The 17,979-nt window shown below is 40.4% G+C and overlaps 1 protein-coding gene across 3 annotated transcripts in view; it reads right to left on the minus strand.

The window, feature by feature from the left end:
• Positions 1 to 17,979, minus strand: part of dph1 (diphthamide biosynthesis 1) — a 69,667-nt gene that overhangs the window by 33,044 nt on the left and 18,644 nt on the right. For 2 of the 3 annotated variants that reach the window (XM_078792920.1, XM_058080438.2), the window contains exon 4: positions 2,628 to 2,749. In XM_078792920.1, coding sequence (XP_078649046.1) covers positions 2,628 to 2,749 — 122 coding nt within the window. Of the gene's footprint in view, positions 1 to 2,627; positions 2,750 to 5,156; positions 5,203 to 17,979 lie in introns of all 3 variants that reach the window. The other variant, XM_078792921.1, reaches the window with a different exon arrangement.

Below are 17,979 nucleotides of genomic sequence, written 5' to 3' on the forward strand. Positions count from 1 at the left end.
GGCGGGCAGGGGAGTTCTGAATATATTGTAGTTTGTTGAGGGTTTTGGAAGGTGTACCGTAGCGAATACTGTTGCAGTAGTTGATTCTGGTTGTGATATATACACTTTCTGTTTACTCATAATGGGAATCATACAAAAAAACATGCATATGATGCATGTTTTAAGTTTAAGGCCATCAATCTGGCAACTTTTGCTCAAGTGTGCTAGTGGATCTGGACATCGTGGAGTTGTATCAAAAAAATCCACTATCATTAATGGTTTTGAAAAACTGGACTACGGCGTGATGACAGGGACAGCACAAGCTAAATGGCTAATTTGCCTTGTGACGAGAGTGACACAGAGCTACGATGGAAAAAAAAGAGAGAGATGACAACACAACAAAGTGTGATGGAGAAATTGTGAGGATGTTCAATTCTGACAAGATAAATGAATGACTTTTGTGGAAGGCTACTGTATTACCAGCCGTCTTACTGGATGCAGCTTATATTTTGATCGCGCTGAATAGTCCGGATATCACCATAGGAGGAATGCGATCACATCTGACGGAATGCCAAGACCGGGGTGTGAAGTCTCACACTCGGGACTTCTTTCTATAGCCCTGTTGTGTTGAAAGCAATTTGTCCCACAAGCACTTCATATATCACAGCGGAAGATGATGCAGCCATCTTAATCAGCAATGGGCACAGTCACATTTAGTCATGATTGTTGACAATTATTAGGATTATTGTGTTTGGACTGATTGTTGTTAATGTTGTTTTGAAGCAATTTAGGCATACCTGATTATTCTTGAAATGAAAGATATTTGTGGGTAAACACATTTTCCTTTAGCCAATCAAAATTGAATTTCATTATATACAGTCTCTAAGGCAATTCATAACTATTGTGACCCACAGAAAATAAATAACGAATCTTTTAATAAAGAAAGTAAAATGTCAACACATCAAATTGATTTCCTTATGTACCATTTTCTATTGAGCATTGACTAAACTAATTTGTCCTTTTGTATATTTGGATTCCAAAGCATTCTACTTTGTTTTGTTTTTAGAATCTATGCCTATATCTGCAGGAGTTTTATGAGGAGAAAACACAAACAGTGACAGCAGCATACAAAAAAAAAAAAAACAGGTCTGAAAATGAAAGTGGAAGACATATCCTCTATGAGTCACAACAGCGTCTTTAATCTCTCACAGGTGTATGACATGATGCCAAGCAGAGCATGTGATGTCTTCGTGATTGAATGGCCGAGGTCAGGATGAAATACACACTGACAAAGAAATACACATTGGCTTTAGTCAAGATGGACTTGCTTTGAACAGCTTCTCGTGGCGGTCAATTTTGGTTAAAAACTGAATGAGCTTGAAAGTTTGATACAAATCAACAAGAAGATTTAAGGAAAAGGGTCGACCCAGAGCCCAGACCTAACTCTTTTGAAAATCTGCCGGGTGAAATTGAGTTACGGAATGCCCTAATGACACTTTTGGAGTGCTTCTGCAAGGAAGAGCAGCGTTTCCCATGTGACTGCAATCTATTTGTAGTGGTGGGTTGCTGAGTGGGGATGCTAGATGAAGCAATCGCATCATTTATTTAATCGGCCATGACAGATGTGCCTTTAATTGTAATGGACACTGTATGGGAGCGAAAAAAGAGAGAAACAAAGAGTTCAAAACATAAGCGGAACTAAAATTCTTATTTCTAAAATCACAAATACTTAAACTTGCTGATATAGTTAATCTTCAAACAGCTAAAATAATGCATACGGCTAAAAATAACCAATTACCTAAAAATGTCATCTAATACTTCTCTACAAGAGAGGAGAAATATGATCTCAGGGAAGAACTAAATTTGACTATGACTATGTTAAAAAGCCATAGCATTTCAGCATGTGGAATCAAACTATGGAATGGATTGAGTAAGGAACTCAAACAATGCACAACGATGAGCCAATTCAAGAAACAATGCAAGCAGTTGATGGATGGTTGACAAGGATGAAGAGTCTTGAACAGTCATGATGTGCTATATATATATATATATATATATATATATATATATATAAAACTATATTGATGGTTACTATGGTACCCATTATGTCATTGTATGGTCATATCACCTTGTACTTGACAAAATTAAATAAAACGAAAAAAATCAAAAAAAACTTTGAAAAAACTATATTAGGAAAGCAGGAAGTGAACAAATGTAACAGTTACTGATTGTAAAAGTACCAGATGGAGGGGTAGGATTTAATAAGCTTTGCTTCTTCCTACTCCTTTTGGACATGTGGGGAACTGTGAACTGATTATGTGATGCATTCAATTGTAATCTAATGCATGTTCAAATGAAATTAAACCATTACCAGATGACTATTAGGAAGTCATTCGCTGTAGCTGAAAGACACATTTTGGCATCTTCATGTCATGTAAGAGCAGCAAGGTCCAGGGGAGCCTCTAATGCATGTTCTCCATTGATCTGCAGTGTCATTGCCCAAGTCTAGGCACCAGAAGTCTGATACGCCTGCCATACTAAGCTACCAAGGTATGTTTCTGTTGATCAATACTTCGTCTGTGCTGCAGGTGGTAGTTCAGTGTAGTACTATCCATACGGACACACTCGCACACAGAGAATAGACTCACCCAGACAGCTGTGGCCATAGTGCACCATGAAGTCGGCTCCCAAGGCTCGGGCGGTGAAGTCGTCCACGCAACAGGCTCCATATGTCACGTCCCCCATCACGATGGTGTCCGCTTCTGTGAACCTGGCGTGCAGTCACAAGTGTATGCTAATTAGTGCAGGCTGCAGAATATATATGCAACCCCGTCGCTCGTAACCAGACCGATCGATGCACACTGCATGAGATAAAGAGAGCGCTGAATAAGATCAATTGCAATTCACTTACTAGTGGACAGAAATGACCAAATGGTATTTGACATTAATCAATGACTGAGTCAAAGCTTATCAGGGCCATTTTTTCTACCAGTCAATTGCATACAGTAAGTGCAGTACAAGCTGTGTGCTGGTTAAAGTGGTTGAAATACTTTATTAACAGTGGCTAGTATTGTACCGTGTTGTATTACATTAACTGATGATCAGCATGTACAATTCTCTGTTTCACCATGCAGTGTTTGTGCCTTCATGCTAGGAGTCCACTGAGCCGGCGCCAGTTGGTGCCAATGCAATTTGCTGTGGTGCCTAGTGTCACCAATAAGGTGCCTAGTGGTGTGCAGTGGCTCAAACTGGCTTGTGGTGGCCCATAACGGCGGCAAAAATTTTGTTTGGCGGCAAGAAAATTTCAAAATGTTTAAAATTTTTGTTGCGCCACTTGCATCAAGGAATCGGCGCAAAGTGTCCACCAAGTGGAACCAAATGTCACAAACAATCCGCCTGTTGGAATCCACTGGAATGTAATGGCGTGAGCCAAGTTGCGCCAATGTGATGCTATAAGTCCACTGGGCCGGCGCCAGTTTGCGCCAAAGATTTTGTGATTGGTGCGTAGTGGCGCCAAATGATTTCGCCAGTTGGTGCCACCACTAGGCACCTTATTGTTGCCACTACGCGCCACTCACATCATCTTTGCCGTGAACTGGCACCGGCCCAGTGGACTCCTAGCATCATAGAGCGGTGGTTCTCAGTTATTTTCTGTCATGTCCCCCACTTTCAAGGGACAGAAATGTTTTCACGCCCCTCTCCCCCCCGTACTGTACACTGGCAGTAGTCACATGAACGGAAGGAAGTCACATGAAAGAAGAAGAAAGACAAAGAAAGTAGAAAAAAAAGCTAATGAAAACTTCCCACAAAAATGTTGTTGAGAATGCCAAGTGGTGTGAACCTCCAGCTTGGCATTTATCGATATATATATTTTTTAAAAATACAAGGAAGCGATGTTCGAACAACAATGTAGTGAGCACACAAAAATGGGAATTCATGTGAACATTTTATATATCACTTACCCTGGCGACAAAAAAAACGTTTTAGCCATACGAATAGAAAAAGATGGTAGTAGCAGAAGAAGTAGATCAAATCACAGTGAGCGGGGGCTGGCTTTGCAGGCATGTGCATAAACGAACAAAAATACACTAGCATGTGTCACTACTGTGATAGTACGCTAAATATTTATTTTTGTTGTGTTTCTACTTTAGAGAGTTGATTTACTTGAGAGACATGAGAGATGAATTTTCTTGACGAGTTGCATCGACTTATGGTTGACAACCGTAGTATTAAGATGGCGACAGTTTGACTTGAAATCAGATCATTTCTATTTATGTGTTTTCCAAATAAAAATGACATTGTGGGTCTAATTTCATCCCATCAAATGTCTGTGATCTGGGAGGTTCTACTGCCATGATTGCAGATGGCAGAACTCATCGCAAAGTTCGCAAGTTCAGTTTGTAAGGGGGTAAAATGAATACACTAAAATGAAGCAAGACAATAAACTGTTATTACATTCATGGCATTAAAAGGAAAATATCTGATTCTACAGGGACCTAGGAACCAAGATCTGTTGCGAATAAATAACCTATCTCAAAGAAAAATAAGGCCTCTTTTATTGCTCTTTATAGGCAAATAAAATGTGCAGCCAGACAATATAGGTTAAGCAAAATGAATAAAGTCTAAGAGGAAAAGGGTAGGGAGGAAGCCTAAGGCCTTGTTAGAAGGGGGGAGACAAGGGGGCGGCTGTAAATGGAGGTAGTTGCCAGGTATTTGTAGCTTTATTCTGACAGATTTAGGTAAGACGGCGGGGTAGAAAAGAGATGAGACAAGGGGGCTGGGGGAGCAGAGGAAAGCGATAAACAAACATGGCTGCACGGCCAACAATCTGTAGATACCGACAGACTCCTGATAATCAGGCTCCTACTGGCCAATCTTTCAAGCCCCGCATCCACTTGGTGTGTTTATCCCCAGGTCTGCTCTTCACAAGGGGCTTCAGTCAAAGTTTCTATTTCGCTTTTCCCCTCCCTCATTTTCTCTGATGTAATCTGGTTTGCAGCCTCTCGGGGCTCCTCGTCATCATTCCAGAGTTTTCACTCCCTATTTCAGTATCCCTTCTTCCCCTAATGGCTGCTCTCAAGTCAAGGGCGGCGCAAGCCAGCTGAGCCCTGCTAGACAAAGACGGAGCGACTCATCTGAAGAACAAATATTTGTCTTCAAAGATCGGCATCGCTTACCCTCTCTGTTGTTGAGGTTTTGTCTGTGCTGTGTACATGAAGCCTCCTGCGAGGAGATAATACAGTATATGGTCAAACACTCTCATTCATTGTCGTCTATTGTTCTCACGTCTGACTGACACTGTACAAGATAAGATTTGCTGTGTCTTAGACAGTTTTAGTTCCAAAACGATACTTTCTAGAACCAAAAAAAGTTCAAGTCGCCTTGTCTAGTTTGCGTTTCCACCACATTTATAAATTCTGAACCATGTTAAATGTTATGTTGTTAAATGTGATGAATTTATTCCAGAAAGTCCAACTGTAAACAAAATTTACACCAACCATGTCTATTTTTCCAATAAAAAAATTATGTAAATTAAATTAACCTGTGGCTGCATGGAGGACAAGTGGTTAGCACGCACGACTCACAACTAGGAGACTGAAGTTCAATTCCACCCTTGGCCATTTCTGTGTGGAGTTTGCATGTTCTCCCATGCGTGGGTTTTCTCCGGGTACTCCGGTTTCCTCCCACATTCCAAAAACATGCTAGGTTAATTGGCGACTCCAAATTGGTCAATCGGTCTAATAGGTCTATTTGTGCCCTGTGATTGGCTGGCGACCAGTCCAGGGTGTACCCCGCCTCTCGCCCGAAGACAGCTGGGATAGGCTCCAGCACCCCCCATGACCCTCGTGAGGATAAGCGGTAGAAAATGAATGAATGAATGAATAATAATGTGAGTGGTTATCGCGCAGGCCTTGCAACTAGGAGACCGGAGTTCAAGTCCACCCTCGGCAATCTCTGTGTGGAGTTTGCATGTTCTCACCGTGCATGCGTGGGTTTTCTCCGGGTACTCCGGTTTCCTCCTACATTCCAAAAACATGCTAGATTAATTGGCGACTCCAAATTGTCCATAGGTATGAATGTGAGTGTGAATGGTTGTTTGTCTATATGTGCCCTGTGATTGGCTGGCCACCAGTCCAGGGTGTACCCCGCCTCTCACCTAAAGACAGCTGGGATAGGCTCCAGCACCCCCCGCGACCCTTGTGAGGATAAGCGGTAGAAAATGAATTAATTAAATTAATCCGGTCCGGAAAGACAAAATGTTAGCTGCACAGTGATTTAAACATGGCGGCTGAGTTGAAGCGCTAGCTGTAGAGTCCTGAACCAATTAGCATTCGTCAGTGCAGCCCGCCTCTCCATAGTTCCTGGAACTTTGTAAAAAGTACCCAGTGGCTAGGAGAAACTTTTTCCCCATGTAGATTTGGGGTGGGGTGTGGGGATGGGTGTTCCGGGGACTTCGGTATTTACTCTCCAGTTTCCATGCGAGTGAGAAAGGTCGTCTATATGTGCCCTGTGATTGGCTGGCCACCAGTCCAGGGTGTACCCCGCCTCTCGCCCGAAGACAGCTGGGATAGGCTCCAGCACCCCCCGCGACCCTCGTGAGGATAAGCGGTAGAAAATGAATGAATGAAAAAAATATATTTATTAATATTGTATTCTATTTTATTCATGCATTTTATTTGTGTGTTTTTCTTTTTCTCCTGCAATTAAGCTACTGCAAACAAGCAGTAAGGTTTTAATCCCTTTATGCTTTTTGGAACCGGACAAAGACAGCTTGGTGCTGTCCACGTTCCTGCTGTCCTCTCTTGCAGTTGTGATTTTCATGGTAGACCCTTTTTCCCCCAGAATATTTCAATGCATCAAAATATGAAATTTGTTTGAACAATGTACTTGCCAAAATAAAAATCATCACCTAAGAATTAGAAAAGCAAATGTTTAAAAAGGCAGGCCACTGTTAATCCACTGCAAATTTGATTCAATTCACAGTACAGGGATACTGCTGTATCCATCACCCATTAATCTGCAGGAATACCATTCTCATGTAATCTCCTCCGGTGATGCATATCTAGTCATTTCCATAGTGGATATACTAAACTTTTACGGTAATAAATGTTATGAATTTGATTAAGAGGCTGATACGAGTCACACGATGCCACTCGGACGTAGTCGGGTAATTACCGAACCATGCGATCCCACTGGGATTGAAGTGAAGATGGAGTGAAAGACAGCGAGAGACAAAATGGAAAAGTGCATCTGTGTTAATCATATCCCGTTTCTCATACATATCACACAGGAAATACTGCATGCCAGTTTTATACCTACAGAGAACAAATTTGATGAAATCCTTTCCTTATCTCCGGTGTCAGATGCTTTTGAGCTTTATGTTATGTCAGTTTTACACATTTCGGATCCAACTGAAATGTCATTAAGATCTAATTAAGATGTCAGAGATGCTTGCGAACTCCATAACACTTCTTACTAATTAGGTCTTCAGCGTATGTTTCAATATGGATGACAAACTGCCAAATGATTTGAATCTTTGCAATAATCCGGGTTGTATATCATGGATGCTCATGTGCTTCCCAGCACTAAGATTTAAGTCTGAGCAGATTGTACGGTCCGGCTGTTTTAACAACAGCTAAGAAAGTTGATGGGAGTGACTATAAATAGCATGTCCCCGTGCTCTATTATTATTCTTGCGTGGCAGGGAATGCATTGAAAGCAGAGTAATGATTCTGGAAAGCTCCAACTTGCTGGCACCAGTGCTGCACTTTGAGGAGATGTCACAGCAGGCGAAAGAATAAAAATCCCTGGAACCATCCCATGGGCACCGGCACCACTCTCATCAGCGACAACACCCGTAGGTCTGCCTGCACATTGAAATGATATCCAAGCGCTCATGGGCAACTCACCGCTAGTCACTTTTTGTATGAATATATATTACTGGTATTTACTGTATTTTCTGGACTATAAGTCGCACTGGAGTACTACTACTTGACAAAACAGACATTACGTACTCTTGGAAGGCAAGTTCTAACAATAAGAGAATAGAGAACCGCCTGTATAGGTGCAAGAAATGGTAACACAATAGTGATTCAGCTACACGAAAAATAAACATGAACAGAAAAGTTGTCCAGTGTTTATGTAACATAAAAAGTTTTTTCATTTATAAGTCGCTCTGGAGTATAAGTCGCAGGAACAGCCAACCTATGAAAAAAAGTGACTTATAGTCCAGAAATTATGGTATATATTTTTTCATTTCTAAGTCGCTCTGGAGTATAAGTCGCAGGAACAGCCAACCTATGATAAAAAGTGCCACTTATAGTCCAGAAAATATGGTATATATTTTTTCATTTATAAGTTGCTCTGGAGTATCAGTCGCAGGAACAGCCAACCTATAAAAAAAAAAAAAGTGTGACTTCTAGTCCGGAAAATACGATACATTTAGTAAAATGTGCATTTGTTTCTTTGTAGCATGATTATTCCTGTTTCATGGAGCATGATGTCTCATGTAACAAATAACGTAATGGGCCATGGTGTTTTAGAAGGTGAAAAGTCCTTCCTTAAAAACTCTCCACACGTTTTCAAGAAATCTGTTTTGTTTCTGTGTCATCCTGGTAAACCAACCAGCAAATGGTGACATGCTCTGATGTCAAGCATATTTTGGTTTGGATTGCATTAGTATGCCTGTGGCTGTTGAGTTCACGTTTGAGGGGGTCAAAGAGAAACCTTATCACTCATTTCCAAAATAGTGTTGTGTATTTTATTCTTCTCAATTTGTAACACTTATATAAATCACCTCACAACATCCCCACATTGTTTTGGCAGTCAAATACTTGCCAAAGCAACTTAACATGTTCTCCCAGTGGGTGTGCGACTTTACTCCAAGGCCTTTCCTATGCAAATAACTAGAATTGAAAATGTTTGAAAAATTGGAAATCCATTCAACCTTTCCATTGCAGTCACAATCAATTGCTACCATGGGTTGCTTCGACAAGCCTTTAATGCAAGTCCAGTAATATATTTACATTAAATTATACCTCAAGACAGTTGTAATTTTCATCAAGACAATTCAGTACAGGAAAAAATATATATATTCTTCCACCTCCAAATGTGGGGTTTTGCTTTCATCAGTTTGGAAAAAAAAAAGGCTGAAAAAGACGGTCACAGACAACTAGTGTCTCAATGGTTGGGAAAGATAGCAAACAATTAGCCAATTTTAAGATAATGGTGATCAATTAAATAGGCATCAGTAGCCACGTTTACATGAGGAGTTTTTCTCTTTCCGAATGGAATCTTTCCGAATGGAATCTTTCCAAATGACCTTTCCGAAAACAATGGTATACATGGAAAGGAATATTCCAATCGCGTGTCTACATGCGCCGCTAAAATCAACCAGAATAGTCAATGGGGCATGCGCAGTAAAACGTAAACACCAACATCACGTGATACCGACTTCCTCAAGTTTTTAAATATCGAATGGCTTCAGCGGATTAAGACCACGGGGTCACACATAGAGACATATGACAGGAAGCCCCCCTCCCTCGTACAGGAGTGGGATTGACTTGACTTGTAAAAGGACATCTGACCAGAAGTTACTTGTGTCATTTGTCCTGGTACATTTAACTGAGTTCTCATTTCTGGGACTTATTTGGAAGCATTAAAGATAACGAACTAACAGCAAAATAAAAAACTCTCAGGTGACATATTGTTCTCATCAGAAAATGACAAGCAGGTCAGCGAGAGGTGTAGCAGCACTGCTATTGCATAGTTGCCAACAATAGTTTGGGGGCTGACAGCTCAAATAAGCATGTGGTGGTGCATTTGCATACCAAGTCAATCTGAGCGAGCGCGCACACACACACACACACACACACACACACACACACACACACACTAACAGCGCACCATCCCCCGGCTCATCTTTTATTCCATTACATTTCAGGTATCAGCTCCTATCAGCCTATTTTGTGTCCGTGAGTGGGCTTTTGGCACCGGACACATGCAAAGAGGATTGTGAGCACACAGGAACCACCATCATTTTCCCTTTAAATCAGTTTAATATTAGGTATTGGTAAGGAAACATTATATACAGTATACTGTATATACAGTATTACCCCCTCGGTTTTGTTCATGTAACCGTACATGACATTTGTGGCGCACCCTATGGGTTGTGTTCTGGAAGACCTGCGACAACACAATGAGTCCAGATATGATCAACGTTTTACAATCATTAGAGAACCAGTTGCTAAGTCCTGCCGCTGCCCCAGCAAAGATATTTTGTTTGATGGCGGCCTTATTCAACTAATCTTGTGAACATCTGAAGAACTAAATTTGAAACACTTATATGCTAGGACTACGTTAAAAACCCATAGCATTTCAGCATGTGGAATCAAACTATGGAATGGATTGAGTAAGGAACTCAAACAATGCACAACAATGAGCCAATTCAAGAAACAATACAAGCAGTTGATGTTTGCTAAATACAAGGATGAAGAGTCTTGAACCAGTCATGATGTGCTATATATATCACTATATTGACACTTACTATGGTACCCATTATGTCATTGGATGGTCACATCACATCGTACTTTGGTACGTGATTAAAAAACAAAAAACAATATTAGGAAAGCAGGAAGTGAACAAATGTAACAGCTACTGATTGTAAAAGTACCAGATGGAGGGGTAGGATTTAATAAGCTTTGCTTCTTCCTACTCCTTTTGGACATGTGGAACTGTGAACTGATTATGTGATGCTTTCAATTGTAATCTGATGCATGTTCAAATGAAATAAAACCATTACCATTACCATTAAGTGCTTTAGGTGTGTACTATATGTATGTTGGGGCATTGCGAGTCAACAAAAACACTTAAGTTACAGTGGGTGTTCTGCATTGGCTGCCTAAGAAATTCAAGTCGGTCCATCTTTTTGTGTTATCTATGTCAGATTGTGTTGCTACACAGCAGGCACAAAGAAAGTATTCGATCGTGTTGCACACAGATTGTCGCTGCTGTACGTGCACTCACTCCAGCCCCACACCCCCTTACCGGGACCAAGAGACTGGATGACTGACAGGAGCGTTCACTCTGTTCATTCTGCTATAGATCCAACGCAACCCAGGTGTTGTGACAGATGCACAGAGTAAAATCTCTTGTCATCCAGCCTGTTTGCGAGAGTGAGCGAAAGCAAGTAAACTCAACTTTATTTTTAGTTATTTATTGTGCGGTTAATTGATTTATTGATTATCATGACAGGCCTACACATAACTAAACTGTAAAACTGAGTCCACTATCAAATATTCTGACACGATCTTCAACAATCCCAGAACTTACGATATAATTCAATTTGAGGCTGCATGGCGGTTGAGTGGTTAGAGCGCAGAGTTCGATTCCACCCTCGGCCATCGCTGTGTGGAGTTTGCATGTTCTCCCCGTGCATGCGTGGGTTTTTTCTGGTTAGTCCGGTTTCCTCCCACATTCCAAAAACATGCTAGCTTAATTGGCGACTCCAAATTGTCCATAGGTATGAATGTGAGTGTGAATGGTTGTTTGTCTATATGTGCCCTGTGATTGGCTGGCGACCAGTCCAGGGTGTACATCCTGCCTCTCGCCCAAAGACAGCTGGGATAGGCTCCAGCAACCCCTGCGACCCTTGTGAGGATAAGCTGTAGAAAATGAATGAATGAATGAATTCAATTTGACACAAAAGTCCTGTTTACATAGATGTGGAAATGGAGGCGTTAAAACCATCATAAACAGCCGTTTATAGCGTTATTGTGCTGCCACACTCTATTGTGATGCTATCACTGTCATGGGAGACATATTGCAATATTGCGAGTTACAGTGTGATTTCCATACTTGGGTGCAATCATGAGTGTGAGAACAGATGTCTGCGTAGGGGATGAATGAGAAAAGAAAAAAAAAAGGAAAGTTGTGGTACATCTTTTACATGACAGAGAGAATCTTCTTCCGGCTAAAACATTGTAGAAAATTGCTAATAAATTGATATCCTCAACAACGACTACATGAGTACTACTTCTTTCACTTCATGTTATCGTCACCCTGAGAGGGACACCTCCTGTCATACAGAGTGAATATTTGGATATGTAAAATGTGTCTCGCAGCAGTCACTGAACATCTGTCAGGAATGCATGCACGGAGAGAGACATGAGGCAGAGCCAGTGCAGGATGATGCTTAGACAGATGTTTTCAGTAATACCATTGGATTATCCTTTAACTCCCCCCAAAAAACAAGATCATTACCGTCATGTTCTGTGAGTATTTGGCATCTATTTATCGTGGCATTTGTTCAGCAGGCTGAGCCATGGGTCATTATCGTAAAGATTACAGCTTTATCAACACAGGGCCACAAACTGCACATCAAATGCTCTTAAAAGGGTACCAAGCAAAACAAGAAAGTGATAAGGCAACCATTATTACAAGTAAGTGCTATTTTGCTACTATATCTTCACGGTGTGAAACCAAAGATGAACCTGGGAGAGATTTGAATGTAAAACACTGTGGCAACATCAGTGTGACACAATGGTCATTAAAGCAACAAAGACTGAAAAAAAAAATTGCTCAAGATGGCAGCAGATGTGCACACAGCACCGTGGGGCTCTCGGTTTCCTAGCCTTTTATTTATTCCTGCTTGCATTTGTCTTTACTCTGTTAGTTTTGAGACTCAAGGCTTTAATTCAGTAAGGAAATGTTAATATGGGAAGCAGTTTGGACATTATGCACCCACACTTGGATTTTATTCCACCAGAGATTCAGCGGACTACCCAAGAACCCCCGCGGCCATAAACAAAAGCAAGACCAGAGGAGCGCCCTGTGGGCTCAGTCAACAAGTACAAAGTGAACAACATCAGAACAGCTGTGTTACCGTTGTGACCAAGACCTGGCTGGATCATCATCATACCCCAGGCTAATTTAAATTCCATGAATTCCCCCACTTTCCAACTAGAGACAATACTATTCTGGACCAGGTCTACTGCAACATTTTGGTGGCGTACAAAGCTAAGCACCAGATCTGGGCTTTCCAGACCACAAGAACTGATTCCAGCATAAAAACATCTGGAAAAAGTGACACAGTGACACATCTTGTGTCACTGTATGGTCATATCACCTCGTACTTTTGTACGTGACAAAAAAAAAATAAATAAAAATAAAATATATTAGGAAAGCAGGAAGTGAACAAATGTAACAATTACTGATTGTAAAAGTACCAGATGGAGGGGTAAGATTTAATAAGCTTTGCTTCTTCCTACTCCTTTTGGACATGTGGAACTGTGAACTGATTATGGTGATGCACTCAATTGTAATCTGATGCATGTTATAAAACCATTACCATAAGATTTCCAAAATCAAAAAAACATGGAGGGATAGTGCACTATGCTTTGCTCAAAGCCTTTACAGGTCAGGCTACAGGCTGGCCTTAAACCGGGCTCAGAAGTAAATCAAGAAGCGAGCTAGCAAGACAAAAGTACACACAGAGCAAAGAGCACTTTGATGTCACAAAATGGCTTATTGTTTCGTGTCTTTTGCAGCTTTCGGTAAATTGATATCTAATAACGGGGGTCAGGCTTAAAGGGTGAAGGCTGACTGTTGCATAAGAATCGGATTAGAAGACATGAAAACATGGCAGGCTCTTTGCGTTGTAATCCTCAAAGTTTTGTTGTTGAATTCTTTTTCTTCTCAAATTCTGGTGAAGCTCAGGTTACGCAACCAAATGACTTTCTCGTAACATTTTAGCATCAGAAAGCTGCTACTTTTTAAAATACTAAGACTATTCCTTGAGTCCTGAACAACAACACAAACAGTGGAACCTCTGTAGTCCACTTAGAGACCATTCAGCCATTTTGTACAGATTCCAAAATAATTTGTGAAATAGACTTTTACCATTTTAATAGTTATTTCCTCTACAGACAACGGGATATTTTATCATTTGTCACTTGTACAGCCACTCAAATCGTGGTAAAAACAGCTATGCAAAATACTATGTATATTGAGTAAAAGAAAATCATGCATTAAACATCTTTGCTTTTCTGCTTTGACAACATCCTTTTTATCAAAGACGTTGCTTCACTGCTTATTACGCCATGCTCCTTGCAAGGTAACGGGTAACTAATGATTACATATGAAAACCCCGTTCAGGCTGCAATCGATGAGGCTACATCCATCTAATTCGTCCTTCATTCATCCCAAAGCATCCCGGCATCATCTGTCAATCTGCTATTTCAGAGGCTGCCTCTTCATTTTCGTCTCTTATTCTCCGTGTCAACATTTCCCCATGTTGCTGTCTATCATTACAACTACAGTATCATTAAATGTTTGCAAGGAGCCACTTTCCACTTTTTCAGTGGTGTATAGTCCGTCCCAGCAAGGTTCTGTTGGCCTAGCCATTACCAGGGGCACTGACCTACATTTTGCATTTATTTAAATTATGCTTAATTTTATACAGGGTCAGGCAAAATGTTCTGACACATTTGTAGGTTAAATAAAAGGCAAATAAAGTAAAGTAACAAAAAAGTGTTTTTAATTTCAAAAGTACATGTGCCATTTTGCTTCATTATGTTATTAAACCAGTTCAAGCGGTGTGAGGTCGGTTGGTTGATTTTGGTTTCAATGCAGATCCAGTAGCTCTGAAGTTGGTAACCCATAACAAGATGGCGTTTCAAGCTGGTACGACATCATGTCTACCAAGATTGAAATGCAAACGGAACGCTGGTGTTTTGAACTTAAATTGCGGTATTTGTTCCACTAAATTATTATAGCACATTCCCAACAGTCTATGATCTTAATTTCATAGCATGTTTCTTTGCCGCAGTTCTTCCAGTAGTGTTAAGATTTTTTTTGTCCAATCACATATACACTATTAACAATAGAGCTGTTTTTTATTTTTTTATTTTATTATTTTTAGCTTCCAGGCCTCCAGAGCAAAGAGGCAGGTCTACAGTCCAGACTGGCTAATTAGAGCAAAACGGTTCAACAAGATAAGTTACGGCCACAATCTACGGTGAGTAGATGTGTTTTACTTACTGTCATTTTAAGCCACTACTTCTATCTCACGTGTTGAACCCTGCGGCTTTTTACAGTCATGCAGCTAATTTGTGGTCGCGTTCTGGTCTTGCAAAACCTGGTGTGATTTTGAGCAGTCATTAGTAATGTGCAACACTTTCGGATTTCTTTTCTGATTAGCCAATAAGCAAAGTTCAGGCTGGCATTACTTTCCACTGTTCGTTAATTCATTCATTCATTTTCTACTGCTTATCCTCATGAGTGTCGCGGTTGTGCTGGAGCCTATCCCAGCTGTCTTGTGTTCCTGTTAAACATACATTACCCCAAAATGACTGCAAAATTGATTTTAAAACCTAAAGATCTGGTATCAGAGAAATCAAAATTTCAGGATCAATCCAGACATCATCACTCAGTGGAGCAGTGTCGGTAGGTCCAATGTCACCGGTGGGTTTTGGGGAGCTGGACTGCTGCCGGGATTGCGCGGGTGATGCTAGTAATGACAATAAGATAAAGAGACACCGGTGTCAAATGTGCTGAGGGAATTGTTCGGTTTCCGACACTTGAAGAAAACAACTTTTGTGGTTTTGGTTCCCAGAAGGAGGACGAGGTCAGTCCTATTACAAACACTGTTCGACACTCTTTGGAAAAAAACTAACCATTTATTTAATTAAAAGTTTTTTTTAAAAAATCTTTGTGTACCAAATATCACAATGTACAAAATAGATGGACACCAGTGGCTTAGAAACTTATGTAGAAATAGTTTTTTTCTCTGTAAATTTAGCGGGTGTATTATATAGTCCGGAAATTACATTGAAAGGTTTGATAGTTGTCATGTTTATTATGTAAATATTGTTTTGGAACTGCTTCAGATGTTGATGTGGAGCCATTCTACTTATGCTCGTCACATTTGGCTGAGCAGCAACTTTACAAGCACCAGTGTACCACCGATCACCGAAATTAGTCACAGACTCAAAGTTACTGTCAGTAATGTTAATTGGTGATTGTATCCAGAGATAAGGGGTCGTGGCTATCTTAGTATTGGGAGTTTTCCTCATTCTAAATGTCTGTGTGGTGCATCAATAACGACTGTTGCTCTACACGGGCAACCGTGGTTCAATACTGATACTTTTGATAGTGGCTCTCATAGCGTCTGACGAAAACAATTCTGGCCGGCTCACTGAATGCCTAGGCACCAAATGCACAGCCCAGCACTGATATTTATAGTCTATGCGGCCGTGTTCTCTCCCTTGTTCGCTCAATAGAAAGGGTACAATGGGAATCAATCAATTGCACATCTCAGATTCCAACAGAATATGAATAGTCATGTTTTGTTGTTTTCCCTGTGTCCAATTGTGCAGACTGCAGCAATGTGAGCAGAATGACGACGACGGAAATACATTTTACAGGTTGTTTATATTGTTCCTCATCTATCTAAAATGAGTCCAATTACAAGGACATGTGCCTGGGACCGAGTGAGAGTGATCAAGGCCAGCATGAAATGAATGGCGGTGTAGAAGAGGGGGTAGAAAGAACAGAGGGAAAGCGTGAGCTGTATAACCTTCAGAAGTGAGCGCTACTTATCTGTACATACTGCTGAGAAGAGGGAAAAAAGTGTTTATATCATTGCTTCATAAATGAGAATTCAATCTTCTTACCCAGATGCTGTCTTCACTGGTGGAATGAGCAACTGCCGCTTCCACCTGTGTGCACTCATTACAGTTGTCACTTTTCATTTGGAAGCCAACGGGCAGACATTAGGGATAAATAAACACAACCGTTATGCTTTCGTCTGGCCTTGCACCCACCAAAAAAATGCATTTTTTTCTTCCATGTGTATCTATTTATTGGTGGAATTTCCAAGGTGTAACATGCCTAGATATTTTGTATTGTATTGTTTCAGAAGCGACCGGGTTTTTCTGTGTATTTGTACCTGATGTCTTACTAGATGAGATGTGATTTGAGCTGAGGAAGCCTCAAGCGAAAAGGTAGTTCTCTGTGGGACAAAGGTGTCGCCAATTCATTTAACACCCTGCTGTACCGATAAGTTCACTGTAACATTGGTTTCACCAAAAAAAAACTAACAAAAATAACAATCCTTGAATAAAGTTTATGATTGAAATATGATATATGATATGGTCAGATTGCATCAGATTACAATTGAGTGCATCACATAATCAGTTCACAGTTCCACATGTCCAAAAGGAGTAGGAAGAAGCAAAGCTTATTAAATCCTACCCCTCCATCTGGTACTTTTACAATCAGTAACTGTTACATTTGTTCACTTCCTGCTTTCCTAATATGGTTTAAGTTTTTTTTTAATTTAATTTTATTTTATTTTAGTCACATACCGAAGTATGAGGTGATATGACCATCCAATGACAAAATGGGTACCATAGTAAGTGTCAATATAGTGATATATATAGCACATCATGACTGGTTCAAGACTCTTCATCCTTGTATTTAGCAAACAGCAACTGCTTGTATTGTTTCTTGAATTGGCTCATCGTTATGCATTGTATTTGTGCAGGTATTTTTTTTCAACATTGTGAGATTGTGAGAGTACCATTTTCGGCATTAACGCCACAAAAGAATGGTCGGAGCATTTGTTTAGGACATTTAGTCTTCCCGGTAATAATAGAGGTTATTTTAACTTAAAAATGTAACCAAAATCTGGAACACCTCTCAGTATAATGCAGTACATTCCACAACAGTTCAAAATATTAAACATATTTTTACATAAATGTTAGAGTATCTATTTATCCAATAGCTAAAACATTACTACAGTCTTACCAGCAAGAGAGCAAGCAGCTTCTACACCTCCATTGTAGACAGATGTCTTAGATGATTCAATATGGTTCCACATTAGTTGGATGTAGTTGAAGATTTGTTTATATCCAGCTGTGGCTAAAGCCCACCAAAGGGACCAGTAGATTAAATGTCTGCAAATGGATCATAAATGGTTATTAATTTACATTATACAAA

This window comes from Doryrhamphus excisus, linkage group LG8, assembly GCF_037039965.1.
Source record: "Doryrhamphus excisus strain RoL-2023G ecotype Guam linkage group LG8, RoL_Dexc_Guam_v1.1, whole genome shotgun sequence".
NCBI classification, from domain to species: domain Eukaryota; kingdom Metazoa; phylum Chordata; class Actinopteri; order Syngnathiformes; family Syngnathidae; genus Doryrhamphus; species Doryrhamphus excisus.